Source organism: Zerene cesonia, chromosome 28, assembly GCF_012273895.1.
Source record: "Zerene cesonia ecotype Mississippi chromosome 28, Zerene_cesonia_1.1, whole genome shotgun sequence".
Taxonomy (NCBI): domain Eukaryota; kingdom Metazoa; phylum Arthropoda; class Insecta; order Lepidoptera; family Pieridae; genus Zerene; species Zerene cesonia.
The window spans coordinates 3,342,036-3,359,767 of NC_052129.1; the positions used below are offsets into that span (position 1 = coordinate 3,342,036).

Below are 17,732 nucleotides of genomic sequence, written 5' to 3' on the forward strand. Positions count from 1 at the left end.
AGAAAATTATCGAAAGATATTACCACAAATTTCGCATTTTATAAAATAAATCAACAAAAAATAAAACCACAGCCAGGGCGTAGCTAACTTTGTGCCATATTATTAAATATTTAATAAAGAAATTAATTACAATTTAAGTAATTTAATAAACAACTATTATAGACGACGATTTAAAAGATTATTTCAATTTAAAAATCATAATACGTTGTAAATAGAAAAAAAACTTGTTTCAAAGCTATAAAAATATATATGTATATATACGTTTTTTAACTACTAAGAATAGAAATGTAGCACACGGTGTTTATATTGCATCAAGCTAAAGTGTAACTACGGCAAATCAAATTTAGGCATTACATATCACACTTAACACACATATAACTGTTACTTGATATATAATAATCTAGTTATGTTTAATTAAGTTAAAATCGTCAATATTTGGTCGTTGTTAAAATATTTCAATTAACAATCTAACCAACACTTTAATTGTAGTATAAAACTTTTTCCTACTTATTACTTATAAAACAATCGAATTTTTACTTCTGCACAATTTTATATTGTTGCTAATAAGTGTACGTAAACAGTAGGTTACTCGAAAAATTCAATAAATCTTTTCTTTCAAAAAGTTAGGTTCGTTTTGTGATTCTTATAATCTCTTATAGCATACGCATGTATCAGTGTCCTATATCAGTTTTTATATTTAATGTAGTTGCAATAAACATATCATTGTTTCTTTCTTTGAATAAATCACAATACAACCTGATCTAAGTGACTTATCGCACAACCGAAAAATACAATCGCAATAAATCGAAACGTAACCTCACCTAATCACAGTAGCCCTAGCCCTAGCCCCAGCCTATAACCGTACGTAGTATCCCAGCCCGTCCACCCTGGCCGTGGCAAGCGAAACAAAACAAACCTATTTGTCAGCGCAGGCGGTCTGCGCGACGGCGCGCCTGTGGCCCATACTAACGTGGTTCGGCTCGTCGTCGTGCGGCGGCCGCGGCAGCCGCCTGCGCAACCACGCGTGCCGCAGCGCCTGCGCCGGCGTCAGCCGCTTCTCCGGCTCCCACTCGAGGCATCTGCCACGTCACGGTACACGCGTTAATATTGAGAAACAATCATTATTAGAAGCTGCAATGTGACGTTCAAACTAAACTCAAAAACAAAAAAAAACATTTATTTATTCAAGCAGAGTTCTCATAGGATTCTAATTGAATAAATAAATGTCTTTCATTGGTTAGGTTACCCTCCGGCTTTTCATTCCTTTATTCCCGTCTTTTCTTTCCTTTTTTATCCCCTTTATCCTATAATGAAAACATTGTGTGAATATGCCTTATCTAGTATAATCATATCAAACACATAGTATCTTTTTTTCTTCAGCAATAGCCCAAATTACATATTGCAATTGTAAATCCCATTAACTGAACCAGGTGCTTTAACTGAAAACCTAACATTATACAATTTTCTTACAAAAATATGGAATTCTTCTTTAATTAACTTTTAATTGTGGATTCACTAATGTAAAATAATAATGATCAACTAGTGGAATTATCATTACACGATTATCTTCAACAATGTAAATACATATACAAATCGTGCTACCTGATTTTTGTTTTATTAATAAGATTACACTAATAATAACAGAGAAATTTAAAATAACACGACACTAAACATAGTGTAAGATATTTTCTTGTTTGATTTTACGGGAGTATTATACATTTAGTTAGTAGTTAAAAAGTTTTTAATTTCTATAGTGTAAGATGTATCTCAAACATACCTCCTAATAAAATCGATAAAGTATTTATCCTGGCAGCCCTTCAGGGCTGTGACGAAGCTCTTGGAGCCCGGCAGGCCTCGCGGCTTGCCTCTCCTTGACATTCCTGAAATTTGACATTTTAGTATTAATAACTACATTATAAATAATATTTTAGTGCTATTCTATTCTAAATCATATCCCAAATGAATTCGTATAAAATAAAATGTAACTTTTTATGAACATTCGAATTTTAATTTATTTCCATTTCTATTAAAGCATAACAAATAACATACCAGATATTGGATAAGAGTGATCAAATATCTGGTCTGATTTTCAAGATATCTAAAAAATAACAACATCTTTCCAACAATACAGCCTCTTCCGACAGACAGATTGAGAGAACATAACTCACACCGAACAATAAGTAGTTAAGTCTCAATATATTGCGTAGCCGTATCATATTTGTGAAGATCATCATTTCTAAATATCAACTGCATTACGCCAGCAAATGCCACTCGACAGACACATCTACCGATTGGTAGTGGCGTCTTAATTGCGCCGGTTATATTAATTCGTGACTACGGATCACGAACATCTCGAAATACTCTTCCTATATCAGCGTATCAACGTGACATAAAAGGACAGAACTCATTCTATGTCGAGACATCGAATGGGAATACGTTTTAATCGCTTAATGACTCAATACAATGTATTATTTGTGTTATTAAGATATGCTATTAGCAGTTTTTCCTTCCTTTATTTGTTTACGTACGTTTTTAAGTACACACCAGTTAAGATTAGAGATTGTTTCAAAATTAAAAATACAACAAACATATTTAACTTTAAAATTTTACGATCTAGGCAACACTACAAGTCAAGTTTAGTCTCGGCTCTTCCATAACCATACGATACTAAAATATTATACCGGTAGCTTGAAGCATTTCATCAAAATAAAAGCTTAAATTCGAAAGTGACAGCGGCATGAGTGTCGTTATAGATATAACCTTTCAAAAACACATTGTAAAACGTCTTTAAATGTTGGCCCTGTTCAGCAATACCGTTTAATTTACAAAAATAACCATTACGATTTCTATTTAATGGCTACCCTTGAACTTTTAACATGAAACAAAGAAACCAGACACCGAACTAATTAATCTACTTCATACACGGGCTTACTGCGGTGCGAGCGAATGCACTCGAGAAGAAATCCAACACGAAATAAACATTATAGGATTACTTGAAACATTACGCATTATATTTGGCACATTTCCAGATATATCAAACATTTTGTTTACGTTGAATTAACCATAATGCTTGATTAAAAAAGCCTTTCTCGTGACATTATTCCTAAAATGTATAAATCGCATATACTTATGTCCAATAAAGAGATTTGAGATATGGAAGATTCGTTACATTATGTAATGAAAACAAAAGAAAGCGGTAAGGAAGACGATGTATTAAATTACAGCTCTAGAAATGAAAATCAGCTGAAATGCATCTCTTGGTGAGATAAGGTTAGATAACATCTCTATGTAATATTAATAGAAAATAGTTTCAGAAGCGCATACGCTGAAAAAACATAAAAACTGGTTTCGTCGAAGGCCTGGCCATAAATCCTTGAGTCCTGTCAGATTGTCTTAGCTTTAGGGATCAAATAATGGTGGTCAAGAGAAAATATAATGAATAATCAAAAGACTTGGCTAGCGCCCAGCATTTCCAAACACCAAAGATCAAACAAAAACACACCACTAACGAAACAAAGAGTCTTGTACACGATTTAACGATATAAGTGTACGCAGGAGCTAATTTATTACTCGTAGACAAGATTGTTGAAATCATTACAACTATTGGAGAGAACATTTTATTTGTTTTTAATAGTGCTATCATAAAAACAAATATAATGAAGATTGGTGTGCTGCTATTAAGTGTTTTACAACAACTAATGTTTTTTAAAGACAACCTCGCTGAAAGTGTTGATTTCACAACGCTGACAACAAATACTATGGATAATATATTTTGATGAGGTCGACCGAGCACTTGAAAAAGGTCGTACATTCTATTGTTAGATCGTTAATGAAAGTTAAACTAGTTCAAATTATATTTGTATTTTTTTTTTGTCTTCGAACTAAACGCTCTAACAGTTTTAAAACCAATCAAATGGAGTCTTGTCTTGATATTTTCAATGGTAAATATATCTCTTTCACGCGATAACAACGACAAGAAAGACTTTGATGATACTTTGTATTAACATAGCTTATGCGAATAACTAGTGTAAAACAATTTCTAGCCAACAACTAAACATCTAATACAACAGAAGGATGTGCACAGATTGCCCCATCATAAGCAATTCTAGATTCCAGTACTAATCTATTAGACAGCAACCGGGTTTATAACGCGTCCTACTTTAGTCATTGTTCACTTGTCACTTGCAATGTGCACACCAAAATGTTCGTACAATAACGTTATTCATATCCAGCTACCGCGATAAATCATTAAGTTAAACGACCATTTCAACTGTTATAACCATTTAATGCACCAATAATTCACTCGCATCGACAAATCAACGCGACAAAGGGCTTGTTTTATGCAAAGCATTATGAGTAAATTGGTCCATGTTTACCCATTGTCACAACGTCTACTAAAATGTGAGGATTACAACTAACCAAAGCTGTAAATATAGTTGCTAAATTAGTGCTAACTGCCGATAATTTTCAAGTTTGATGATATCATCCTATAGATACAAATCAAACTGTAATTGAAAACCATTCAATTCTTAGTACGCCCAAAATTTTCTATGAAGATCAGTTTTCCAGCACATTAGCCTCACTGCCGAATCACGATTCACAAAAAAAAAAAAAAACCAGCAAATGACTTAGGAATTCATCAGGAATCTTGCGTGTCTATCTGGCGAGTCACCAACACAGACAAAAGGGTGTGTCATGAGGCGGCCGCGTCAAAACATCCGCGCACCGAGCTTGGCACGCGTGATACAGATGCACCCGTGACGTCGGCAACTTTTATCCCGATGATAGTCATAATATAAATAGATATGCCGTAATACAAAATGAAGTGAGAATAGCGGAAGCGTACGGGACGCAGCATTTTAAACTGATTCAGATTTATCGTACCAGGAAGAGGTTAGATCACAGGCATTTTGGTCGTCGCGTGTAATTAAGATGCACGGTACAACTTTATTTTCACGACACATCTTTGTGACTATTTTGAGTTATTAGCGGGATATGATGAGAAGTATTCTGATTTTAATTTGTGAATCAATCACATAACATATAAGGTATATGAGCAATACCATATTAAAAACAGATTCCCTATGTTCCTGAACAAAGAGCAGCGAACCTGTTGAACAAACTGTGTCCTTCTAAGCTGTATAATGCTGTGCCTCTGATTATACTCTATTATGGCTTAATTTCCATCTTAAGCTGCATATTAAAAAGCTTTTCCCTTATTAACTATTAAATTTCCAAAACTGTAATCTCTTTCACACTCTTTCCAAAAGTTTAACATTTATATTCCTCACCTCCACTTAGCACCGTGGTTCCGTCTGGCAGTGTGGTGGCAGTGCAGTACCGAGGCAGGCCTTTACTGCTGATGAAGTTCTTCGACCTCTTGCCCTGTTCTATCAGCCTCTGGGGAGGCATGCCCAGCAGCTCGATGATGCACGCCATTTGGTCGGCTTCATCTTCTCCTGGTAGGAGTGGGAACCCTGGAATTTGAGCGGATACAAATTAGATCACACACAGAAACAGTTGCATGATGATGATGATATTATAAACCGCATGATATTATAAAACATTAATAGAAAAGATACAATAAAATTGTACAAAAGCAAGCTCCTCGCAATAAGTTATTTTTAAAAAGTAATAACGGTACCAGACTCGTGTACCTACTTGTGTACCGTTATCCTGTACTTTTCCGTTGTTTATTTAACTCTAGCAAAACAATTTTCATACAAATATCCTAATTTATTAGCTTTAAGGAAAAAGAGCATGTGTACCATCTTTTATTATCCGAAATACTTCGCTTCTGACAACTTATATTGCTAGAATATACGTTTCGTGCGTTTTGTGAAAATTTTCCTTAAAATCAGAAGATCGATGAACTTGTTTCTAACGAAATGGAAAATGGAAGACGAGGCACGAAGCGAGAGCTTTTTTTTTATTTAGAAAGTTATTTATTAAACAGATTCAGATAGCATTGTATGTTGTGGTTTCATATGTCTGATTTACTAGTTTGTTCCAAGCTGAGATTGCAGGAATTTATTCATCAAGCAATTCCCCTAGAGATCTCATATCACATCGAAGATCACGCCAAGAATAGTTAATGAATATTACCTAGTCTCATACAGTTTCAAAAAAAAATTGTATAGTAACTACCTTAATAATTATTTCATTCGTTCAAATGTTCAAAAATTTGTATAACTATACAACTTCTATTATAGTAAATACCAAAAAAAGTAACCCTACAATAATTTAAGGCTTGACCAAGACTACAAAGTTCATTTCATTATAATCTCTTGTAATGATACAATGTTTAACAATAGCTATCCATTTAAAATGGCGTTGCTCAACTATCAAAAACCTCGGATGCTGTTAACGTTACTTGCGAGTATAGACGGAAATATTGAGTGAGCGAGAAGCATATAGGAGAGCCTTCATTTTTTTTTTCTCAACCGCCCTTTCCTCTAGCGCCGAGTTACCAGTATAGGTACCTGTAAGAAGCTCCGCCAGTATGCAACCAAGGGACCACATGTCGATGGGCATCCCGTACTTGGCGCCCATCATCACCTCGGGCGCGCGGTAGAACCGCGACTGGATGTACGTGTACACGCGCTGGTGCTCGTAGCACGAACTGCCGAAGTCTATCACCTGGAAGAAGAGAACAGCTGGTTATATTGTGGTATCAATTGCCTTATGTGTACGTACCAATTAGCGTTGGATATGTAATTGTTGAATTGATTATATAAAACAGTTAGGTAAAGTACGTATTTGAATGAATAAACTTTATGTTGGATTAAGCTATGAAACATTTAACAAAAAGCATTATAAACATTTCTGTCAACAATTATAATAATCATTTCAGGAGTTAAAAAACGCTTAATGTACCTAAATCTCCCGCAGGCTGCATATATAAGTTTATTTCATAAACTGCATCTTATAACGAGAAACAGATAAGATAAAATTTCCGTGTATAAATCTTAAACCTTTTTCTATATACAGTACGTACTTACTTGTATTTGGTAAACTAGACAAAAATTTAGGTTCAGCGGAAATGCACCGCCTTCGCAAGATAAGTAACCGATACCGAACTGGTCCTAGAATCAATTATATCTCAAGCAAAGGTGCAGGCGCAGGAAAGCGTGGGCTCGATACAATTGTAACCGCAGCCGGATCGGCCTAAGCAATCTTTATTTATATCGTTAATATTCCACGAATCAAATCGAGTGCAAAAGGTGAAGATGTAAATCCTATTGATTACTTTTCGATACTGTTTACGTTTCTCGATTAAAAACATTTCCATGTTCCATTATTATCGTTTTAACATTGAAGTTTACGATTCAGATGAAATCGTGTTCGCGTGCCGTTTTAGAGGAATCAAAACATCGTGTATTCTAATTTCAACATTTCAAGGGTGAGAGATAAAGGAAAATTTATAAAGGTCAACGCACCGAGCTATTAGTTTCCGGTAGCTATTATCAGGCACAAATCCGACTACTTTCGGTCAAGACAAAAGTATTATAAAACTATAAGTAAAACTACACACAATACAATGCAGGTTTCTTGTAAGTTGGCCAAGTTTTTCGTGTAACGTCGTAATTTTGAAGTGTATCCACTACCTAAATATGTGAGTCATAAGATTTATTTCCAGTTTGGGTTTCACTAACATTCTAAAGTGAACTATTCATTTTATTACGTTGCAATTCTTGTGTGGGTATTCTGTAAAATCGTTACTAGCTGCTAAACTATAATTTCGAACAATACAACTTATGCTCAGAAGCTGCTTCAAACTTACAGTAATTTAAATTACAATAGCGGTCAATAGCATATCCATTATACAAATCAAAACAAATCGATTCCACCGTCACGATGCACCGAGCGAGAATCGATTAAAGCAATCGATTGTATAAACATCGAGTACGCACGAGATTGACGCAAGAACATTTATATAGCCCATTGTGAGCTGACTTAATGCACGGTGGACTTCTACCATGAGATCTTCTGATAAATAATAAAGCTACGATTGCATACTAACCACTTAGAAACAGGTTCTTTGTTAAACAAATTGTTCGGACTTTTGTGTAGATTATCTTCATAGACTTAAACCGAATGTTGTTACATTAAATATATAAGTATTTTCCATATCAACCTTGTGTATTATAACCATATATTTATATAGCGAAATATTCACAAAAATATTCTTTTAACGTCATTTTCAAAGAAAGCTACGATTAGAACTAGACTAACATCATCCGCTTGTATAATTAATTTCGAAAAAACAGGATTATTACTACTATGAATGTTTCCTTAGAGAACTGCGATAAAACGCGAATTCTTTAATTTATCATATCAAACGTATAAAACCATGTAAACAAGTAATAATTGTGTGTGTATATAATTAATCAATTTCTCAGACATCGTGTGCCAAGGTTAGCTGAACGCAATAGCCTGAAATTCGCTGATCGTAACCTAGAATTACGAGAACGCAAAGAAAAGCTCGAATCAAATGGACATTTCAGTTATAATTTCACGTCAGCTTTCATTCATACGGGTCATTGACATGGACGAATTCTATTTTGGACGGAATTATTTTAGAAGACCAATCTGCCGAGTATCGCTTTACCGGTCATAACTTAAAAAGTATATTTTGGTGACATACTTCTGACTACATTTTTTTAGAGGGGCTACATTCTATACCAATAATTGTACAAACGAGTTCAGGTGCCTACCATACTACTACTATATATAAAGAAGTCACTTTTTAAATGAGTAATTTAATTTCTTAAAAAATATATTTTTCGCCCTGTTCTATGTCTTATTTAAATAAATTTCCAAAAAAATGGCCAAGCAAACTGGGACACCTTCTGAAAAGGGCCAGTCATTGATCCATGTCATTGCTCGGATTCCAAAGAAATGCAGCTTCTTTAGAAAATCGGTGACATGTAACATGTATTGCCCTATATTCAATTTTTTTTCAATTTTCCGCGAACATCATCGCCTCTTGGCGGGTGGCCAGTGGACACTATGTAAGAGAAAACGAGGGATTATATATTGCTTGTTTCTTTTTCTTAACTTTCTACAAAACTAAAGTAAACATAGAGTTTCAACGAAGACTTATTACAAGGAGTCGAGCTAAATGCCACGTCGAAAGGAAAACGTCAAGAGAAATTAGTGGACTTCTATAACGATCATGATTTAATAACAATTGAATATGAGCATTCACCTTCTCCAATATAAGACATCATTTTCCTTGCCCCATTATTGCGATATGAAGTTGAATAAAAACGTAATTTCTCTAGAAATTGAAACGTAATAAGGCGTCAGTGAGTTTTGGCAAAGTTCACAAACACTCATTACACAGTTGACAAGCGGCTGATTGATCGTCTCTGAGTCCCGACGACTTCTCGGAAATATTCTTTACGACGAATTAATTTCATTATTCGCTTCCTAGATGTTGAATTCATCATAAATAATTTAAAAACATTTAGTGATTTAATAAGTAGAAACGAAAAAAAAAATTTTTATAAGTCGAACAAGTTTCATTCAATTTGTATAGTCTATAACAAATTACTGGTAACTAGATCACTTCAACAGAATAAACTTTTAATTAAAACGCATAACATATTAATTGTCATATTAATATGCCACATACGCTACCGAGATTTCCGTAAATGCATCAAAAATTACAAGAACTGTCATATCGCTTCCAACTATTACCAAAAAAAACGCTATTAGTAAACATTTAGCACACAAAACGAAAGCGTAAACATCGATTAAACGCTGACATAACACATCAATAGCCATAAACAAATGCGAGCGAATTAGGTGAATGTCACAGCAAGGATGGAGTTACGATTTCTGTGGGCAGATGACGTCAAACGCACTTGTGTAACACACTGGATTGTGTGATAAATCATAATTAAAAAAAAACTCAAAAGATTATTTATTGGACACCCGTCCCTTTGGGTTTTTCGTTGTATATAATTCTGTTGTTACAATACACCACAGAGAAGGAACATTAATAATCAATAATGGAAAATACTGAAGGAAAAATGTATGTGTATAATAATAAATTTCAGGTTGGCTGGACTACTTAATAATTTGTCGATACAATTAATGCACTTTATCACAATGATTGGCAAACAATTCAGAGGTGTTGTGACTGCCAGTTGAAATGTATTCATTGCATGAACAATATTCTACCTCTGTCAGGGTTTATTAGACACTGTAAACCTACAAGGTAAATATATATGATGTATAGAAATGTTAATACTTGCCAGGAATTAGCATACGCGTAACTAGGGCTTTCCCCGAAATGCAATACAATTAAACAAGTAACAGTCGTTGCAGCACACCGTACTTTCCATTGGAAATGCACAAAATATTGGCTATAATGAAATCTTAAACACGCTATAAACTAAATATTACAACGCGTGGGCATTAACGATCACTTCACGATTTTACATCTTCAGTAAAATCATCATTGGTTTGAACGCACTTGAAATATGTTTTAATTAGTCAAGGGAAAACAGTTTTAAAACAATGACGCCAAGGGATTTACGTAAATCATTTGTCATACTGATACTATTATATATATATATATATATATAAATATCAATTTCATGTTTTGTTTTCATACATACATAATATATTTCATACATACATGGATGCATATTTTATATTATATCATATATACAGTTTTCTATTCCTTTCATATGAGCACTAAATGAAAAATAAGTTTATGGCATCGTATAAAAATTTATGATCGAATCAAAACTATCTTCAAAATCTGCAATATGCAGCAAAGTGACTTGACTGAATGGAACTAAACGATAACAATTAATCTACTCCCCAAGCGAGATGCCTCAGTGACATTGAGCCGAAACAGAAAACTGTTCGGCGAAAACAGAAGATATACACAACACATAAAAATGATGATAAACAAACCGACCAATCAATTGTTCTAACTACACAAACACGCTTCACCCTGAAATAACTTATTCCGGCATTCCGAGCGCCTTGGTTTGAACACTTCCGATTTCAGCACATGTTAACAGATACGATAGTGATGGTGTTTATTTTTTGTTTATTATTTACGTCACTTTAATGGTTAAAATTATTAAATCTCTACTATAATATTATAAATGCGAAGTCTCTCTGTCTGTCTGTCAATCTCTCACTACGCCGAAGTGCCGTGTGAAGATAGTTTGTGACTGAGAAAAGATATACAACGGTTTTAATACTGGAAATCTCGCGGGTGGAATACTATACAGGGAAACTACTATCTATGCCGGACAAACCCAGGGACCGTCTATCTTTTCCTTTAGCTGCACGCGGGGAAATTATGTTTGTTTATATTGAAATCACGAGACTGATTTATTTATATGCATTAATGTTTTTAAATGTCAATTTTCACTACCTTATGGTATTATGTAATTATATATGGTAATATATAATTATTTATGATTCAAAATCTAAATATTATATTCATTGTATGCATACAATAAAATACTAATGTATGCATACGACGCTATTAAGATGTATCATTATCATAGAGCTTTCATAGAAGGATAGAAACTGTGACATGACCATACACGAATCTACAGACGATAAAAGATTCCGCCATGTTACAATTGGTTTATTAAAATAAAAAATACAATTATGAATTCACCCTGTAAAACATGGGATTCTAGAATCTTCAAGGGAACAAAAATTCTTCCAAAAATATAATAGCGTAAAACTTTTTTCTGAACTACGTGAATAAGGATTATCGCTTAATTCCGCTCATATGAATAAACAATTACGGACTCAATACGGGCATTTTTCTTTTACTAAACTCAAAAGCGAAATAACAACTAAAACAATTACGTTTTATTATTTTTTAAAACCATCCAAGAACATTGGCAATACCACAAATTGAGATCGAGTTCTGACCGCTTTATAATGGCATATCATCGCTCATTTCGTGCACATATCTTTGACGATCCAGCACATAATTGAAACTAAACAGAGCGACACCATGGCATCTATTTCCGTCCATTAATTCCACGATTTCAGGGTTTAAATCATCCGTCGCATGGTTTATTTTGACGGCGGGAATGGGGTCGAGAAAATGAAAATCGTAACAAGAAACCGTAACCTTCGGATGTTGCGCGAAAAATGTAATGGCCGAAAAAAATAGACTCGTGTGTGGACTATGGACTGATGCGACGTTTGAAACGCTTAGCCATTGGTATAGCATAGGTACTACGTAGAAAATGTTATGGTGTACTGCTTTTAGTTCCATTTGCAAACTTTTTTTAAAAGTATTCATGTTATTAATGGCGAAAATTAATAAAGTAACAAGTTTCGATGAAAATTCTTATACTAACTACGTACCCATAATTAAATAATAAACATAAAGAGTGAGTTTACCAGTTGATCAGAACAGTTTACAAGATTTAAACTAAACAAACAACTAAGAGCATATTTAAAAATCACAACATGACATACGACATCTCAACATGCCCTAAAAAAACTAAAATTGCAGTCTACCTTCCAAGATATGGTCTCGCACGTTTCATGCAAAACCAACCTTATTCGAGCGATACACGGCGACCCCGATACAAGCTATATAACGTTACGCTTTTTAATTAAAAGACACCGTACATTGGTGTCAACTAGACATGAGATAAATTGAGAGAATTCGCATTAAACAAAATTCGCGGTATTCCCACACCGCGCCGCTAAATGGGTCGATACACGTCTCCGTTTCAAGCATCACCGATTTATTCCATGCAATATAGACGACGTTAAAAATTGCTTAGGTATTTGTTTAATAATACAAGAACGAAGCGCTCTTGTGCTGTTTCTGAAAACAAACAGTAATACGGATTTAGAAATAGCGATATTTTCGTAATACTGGATTTACTTATACATAATTTTACGTTGAAACTACTAGCAATATTCTCGAGCCAAGACCACTGTCCATCAGTAGTCCCAAGCCTACATAAAAGACGTTCTATCAGTTTCACGCTTATTTTATAATGTTAAAATTCCCTCTTCCTTCCCGCAATCCCTCGATTAATCTTTGAAGCGTGAACGCAAAGCCTTCGGTTCTGCACATGTCAGTCCCATCGAGGGGATATAGAGTGCACTTATGTTTCTGCCACACATCTACGATCCTCCTACTGCCTATTCATATTTGAGATATTCCGTGAACTTAATCTGTTAAACACTCGTTTAAAAACTCTCCAAATTACCTGACTAATTTCTCGCAATGCTTATCAACTACTAACACGTTATCTAACAAATACGTCTGGCCATTTATTTTCCTTAAGAGATAAAAACCATGTGTGTGTGTGTGTGACGTGACATACCATTAAGCATCATCATACAAACCATATATGACGTAAAATGCGCGATCAAAAATGCCGAGAATTCAAACAATGATAAAAACAGCCTGTATAACGGGTTGTAGCACATGTGTATTGTTTGTATACAGTGATAACGTCACACGTGGTCATAGGAGCGGCACGTGCGCCTGCGCAATCGTCAATCTCGTGATTCACCAGTTTATCAAACAGCTGTTTAATTATTCGTCAGCAGCGTTTTTGCGGGAAATATTGTCATGTTAAATAGGTGTTTAAATTTCGAATGATTTGATCCAGTAAATCTTCGTATGCATTACCGGTAGGTAACATCGTGGTCTGTCACTTCCCTCCGTAGGGACAACTGTCAGTATATATAGTTTCATATGTAATTTATAAGCTCCTTTGCAAATTTCGATTATTTTAGCTCATTAATTACCTATTTTAAGGATATTATACGTAATTTTTTATTTGCCTTCGGTATATATTTACATAGCTAAAGAAAGTTTCAGGGATATGACTTAAAATAGTATAATAGTAATTCTACATTAATAGTCGTAGTTCATTATTTATTCAACTAAAGGTTATTTTGAGTGTTGGTTACTTTTCGAAGTATCGTGCTCGAACCTGTATGCTAATAGGGTAAATATTAACAAACGTTTAATCACGTTAAACAAATTTGCGCAAACGTGAAATTCATTAAAAATCAGCTAAAACGAAATGCCATTACCAACAACTTCAATGTTAAATAAATCGTAAAAACGCGGTCAAGTGTTTATACAACCTTAATATTTTAAATCTCGCATCGACACTTGCTCGTTCCGAGAAATGATACCGCATCCTTACAGATTAACGAAATATTGCGCAAAAACAATCGTTAAAAACTTTTTACTCGCCAATTTTGAGGTTTATCGATTTTCCGATGAGAAAATTATCGGCCGTTAATATATTTTAATTGCTCCACGACCGTGTCAGCCGCTTGAAACTTTCATATTGGGGTCGAGCAATTTCCATGTGATAAACATGTCAATGGCAAGTATGTAAATGCACATAAAACCGTCAGGAAGCCGAATTTTGTTTACCATATAATTTACACACTTAGGCATAAATCACTTTTCTTTTTATGTGCCTATTAGGGACATTTTAAAGGGAAAGAATGCGAAACGCAACATTTGCATAATTAGGGAATAAATCGAGAATCGGTGTCAAAGCGCACTCAACTGCGAATTGTTTTAAATATCAAACGGACAGAGAATTGGTATAAGAAAAGAGAAAGTTTATTTTTTCAACGTTTCCTGTGCATAATATGACGAAATGTGGTTAAAAAAATATGTATTTCACACTAATTTAAAGACGAGTTAAGAAGCTTTTAACGCGGCTCGTATTATGTGGGTGACAGAAACCAAGTCACTCACAACACAAGGAACAACTTGCCAACTGCATATTTATGAAGTGTTTATACTGGAACAAGTTTTTATGACAATTATGGAATATGAATATGTACGTATAAATATACAATATTTATTATTTACGTATGTATTGCTTATCTACCTCTGCCATTGTATTATTACTATAAACATTGAGTTGCCTGGAAGAAATTTCTCAAGTGAAAAACTTCCCTCTGTGCTGGTTTAATTTTTAAGGATCTTAAGAATAAAATAGTAACTCTTATAACAACAAAAAAGTATATATAGCTATAAAAATCTTTCACAATCCTTTCCCCGCAAATCTATCTATTATTCCTGCATTCCTATCTATTAAAGCACATCTATTGAGAATAGTATTAACAATGTATTAACCTCAACCTGTCATTCACGCGAAAAAGAACGTCAAAATTGAGAAGAGTTAAATAAACTTTAAGTATTGTGAGTAAGTGTAGTTTCACTTTTTGTGTGTACGTGTTAGACGACACGTCTCGAATCGAAACGAGAAATATTTTATTATTATGATGACTAACTATGTATGAACTCCCAGACGATAAACGTAGTCGAAGAAAAACATTAAATTCGACTGAAATCTATCTAAGAGGCAGTCTACACTTACAGGTAGTTGATTTTCAAAATCACCGTGATACTGCGAAAATCACGAGGCACGTAGACATCTATAAAAATATCAATGAAAAAACACGTAGGCGATACTTCGTAAATTCAAAACGTTACAAGATATTTTATACGGCTATTTACAAAATGCAAGCTAACAGAAAACGTTCATGAGTTTATGATAGCATGCTCCCGATAGCGATGGGATACAAAAAGTATTCGAGTTTACCTTTAAAGTTAAAAGCACGAACTTTTATAAAATGTCAGTTTGCACTTTCTATGAAATTGCTATGTTCATATTATGTGTTCACATAATTTATAACTTTAAAAGATAAAGATGAATAAGATTTTCTTTTATTTTGTATTTTTATCTGGACAACACTACATAACGATAATTGATTATTAAAAATAAAATTCACAATTAGCTACGACTTAAGAACGGAACGACATAATTTTTGTTTAAATGATTTGATGACAAGATTTCAAGGCGTCAAAACAGAACTCAATTAGTCACGTATACCTAATGCGCTTAAAACAACGAAGGGCAACCCAAATAATTTTTATTAGTACGATCTTATGCAATAACATTTTTAATAAGTCGGTTAACGATCTCCACGAACATTATATGGGACGAGAAACTAAGTAATCCACAAAAATATATGAAAGCTATAAAATGTCGACAATTATACGGCAAACCTCATTAAATCTCGACACAGTTCTGTGTTACAATTGAAAATAATTGGCGTGTGCGGGATGTATGAAAGCGAGATGAGAAAGCCACGGCAGAAGATATGAGATTTACTTGTTTATCAAATATGTATTAAAGGTATCAACAGAAATCGTTCCTCATTGAATAACAAATAAATTAAATAACAATTTTTGCTTTTTATATTATTTCATTCTCATGACTCGATATACATTTATATTAAATTTATATTTCTCTTTTTCTTATATTTGTAAGTTACATAAAAATAAAACTGATTCATTCACTATCTTTTCTAATCACACCAACATTCATATTTGTTTCCAAATTACGATATATTTTCATATAAATTAGAAATGTTTAAGCGCTAGGCTTAAACATTTCTTTCTACACAGGAAAATTAAATATTATTCAAAAAACACTACAAAGGAAAATCCTTCTCTAAACATCCCCAAGCATCCAAATAAAAAGCAACATTCACTTTCGCGGTAAATACGCGTCACGAGTCACAACTACATATCTGGCTGCCTCATTACTAATGTTTCTCTTAAACTATGTCAAATATGTTCATTAACCGCTTTTTATATAGTACACTAGCTGCGCCCCGCGGTTTCACCCGCGTAAGTCCGTATCCCGTAGGAATATCGGGATAAAAGTTGCCTATATGTTATTCCAGTTGTCCAGCTGTCTACGTACCAAATGTCATTGCAATCGGTTCAGCAGTTTTTGCGTGAAAGAGCAACATAAACACACACATCCTTACAAACTTTCGCATTTATAATATTTGTAGGATATATAGTAGATACTATACCTATAGCATTGCAGTTGAAAATTGCTCCTTATATGAAGTTTGACTATTGTTACTGTTCGCCCCGGCCGTGCTACATTTCCGTGGTAAAAAGTATTCTATAGCACTCGGGTATAATGTAGCTCTCTTTTGGTGAAATATATTTCCAAATCGGTCCAGTAGTTTCGGAGCCGTTTACAAACAAACAAAAAACTTGTCCTCTGTATTATATTGGTATAAATATAAAAAAAAACTATTTAATTATTATTTAAAATTGAACTATTTTTATTTCTGAAAGTGTATTAGCAATAATTTTATACCATTGGAATACTATAAATTAGTTTATTAAACACTATAAGGACTTCAGCGCCATAAAAATTCAATAAATGTTTTCATTACCTCGTATTTTATTACGGGACATTAAAAAGTTATTCTGAAAGTAGTAGTTAATATCTTGATGATTACCATCATAATATTGCATTAATTAGCATTGCCAATTATTATATTAAAACATTATACCTTTCGTGTACAATCAACCAACTTAACAATAGATAATATTTATAAGATGCAGCGACTTTGAACGTTTTTCATAGCGAGCAAAATTACTTTTTATTATCAACTGAAAGTGTATTTTATAAACCTAATCCATTAGTGTTAATTTAGAGTGGCCATAACGTTGGCATTGATTATTATCATTACGGGGTCTAGAAGTTTGACATATCGTATTAGTACCAATACAAAATCGATAGAAAAAGTAATCATATCAGCATCACAAACATACTTTCTCCAGAATACCTAGTCTTGCCATAAATATTGTAATAAAGAAAAAAGAAAATTGTTAACTGCAAATAACATTTATTACTTTT

The 17,732-nt window shown here is 33.7% G+C and overlaps 1 protein-coding gene across 1 annotated transcript in view; it reads right to left on the reverse strand.

The window, feature by feature from the left end:
* LOC119837695 (dual specificity tyrosine-phosphorylation-regulated kinase 2) overlaps nt 1–17,732 on the reverse strand; it is a gene marked incomplete at its 3' end in the record, with an annotated part of 115,560 nt that overhangs the window by 1,311 nt on the left and 96,517 nt on the right. Inside the window, exons 2-5 of the mRNA XM_038363426.1 lie at nt 6,483–6,639; nt 5,292–5,477; nt 1,778–1,880; nt 971–1,079 (exon numbers count right to left, since the gene is read on the reverse strand). Coding sequence (XP_038219354.1) covers nt 971–1,079; nt 1,778–1,880; nt 5,292–5,477; nt 6,483–6,639 — 555 coding nt within the window. The remainder of the gene's footprint in view (nt 1–970; nt 1,080–1,777; nt 1,881–5,291; nt 5,478–6,482; nt 6,640–17,732) is intronic.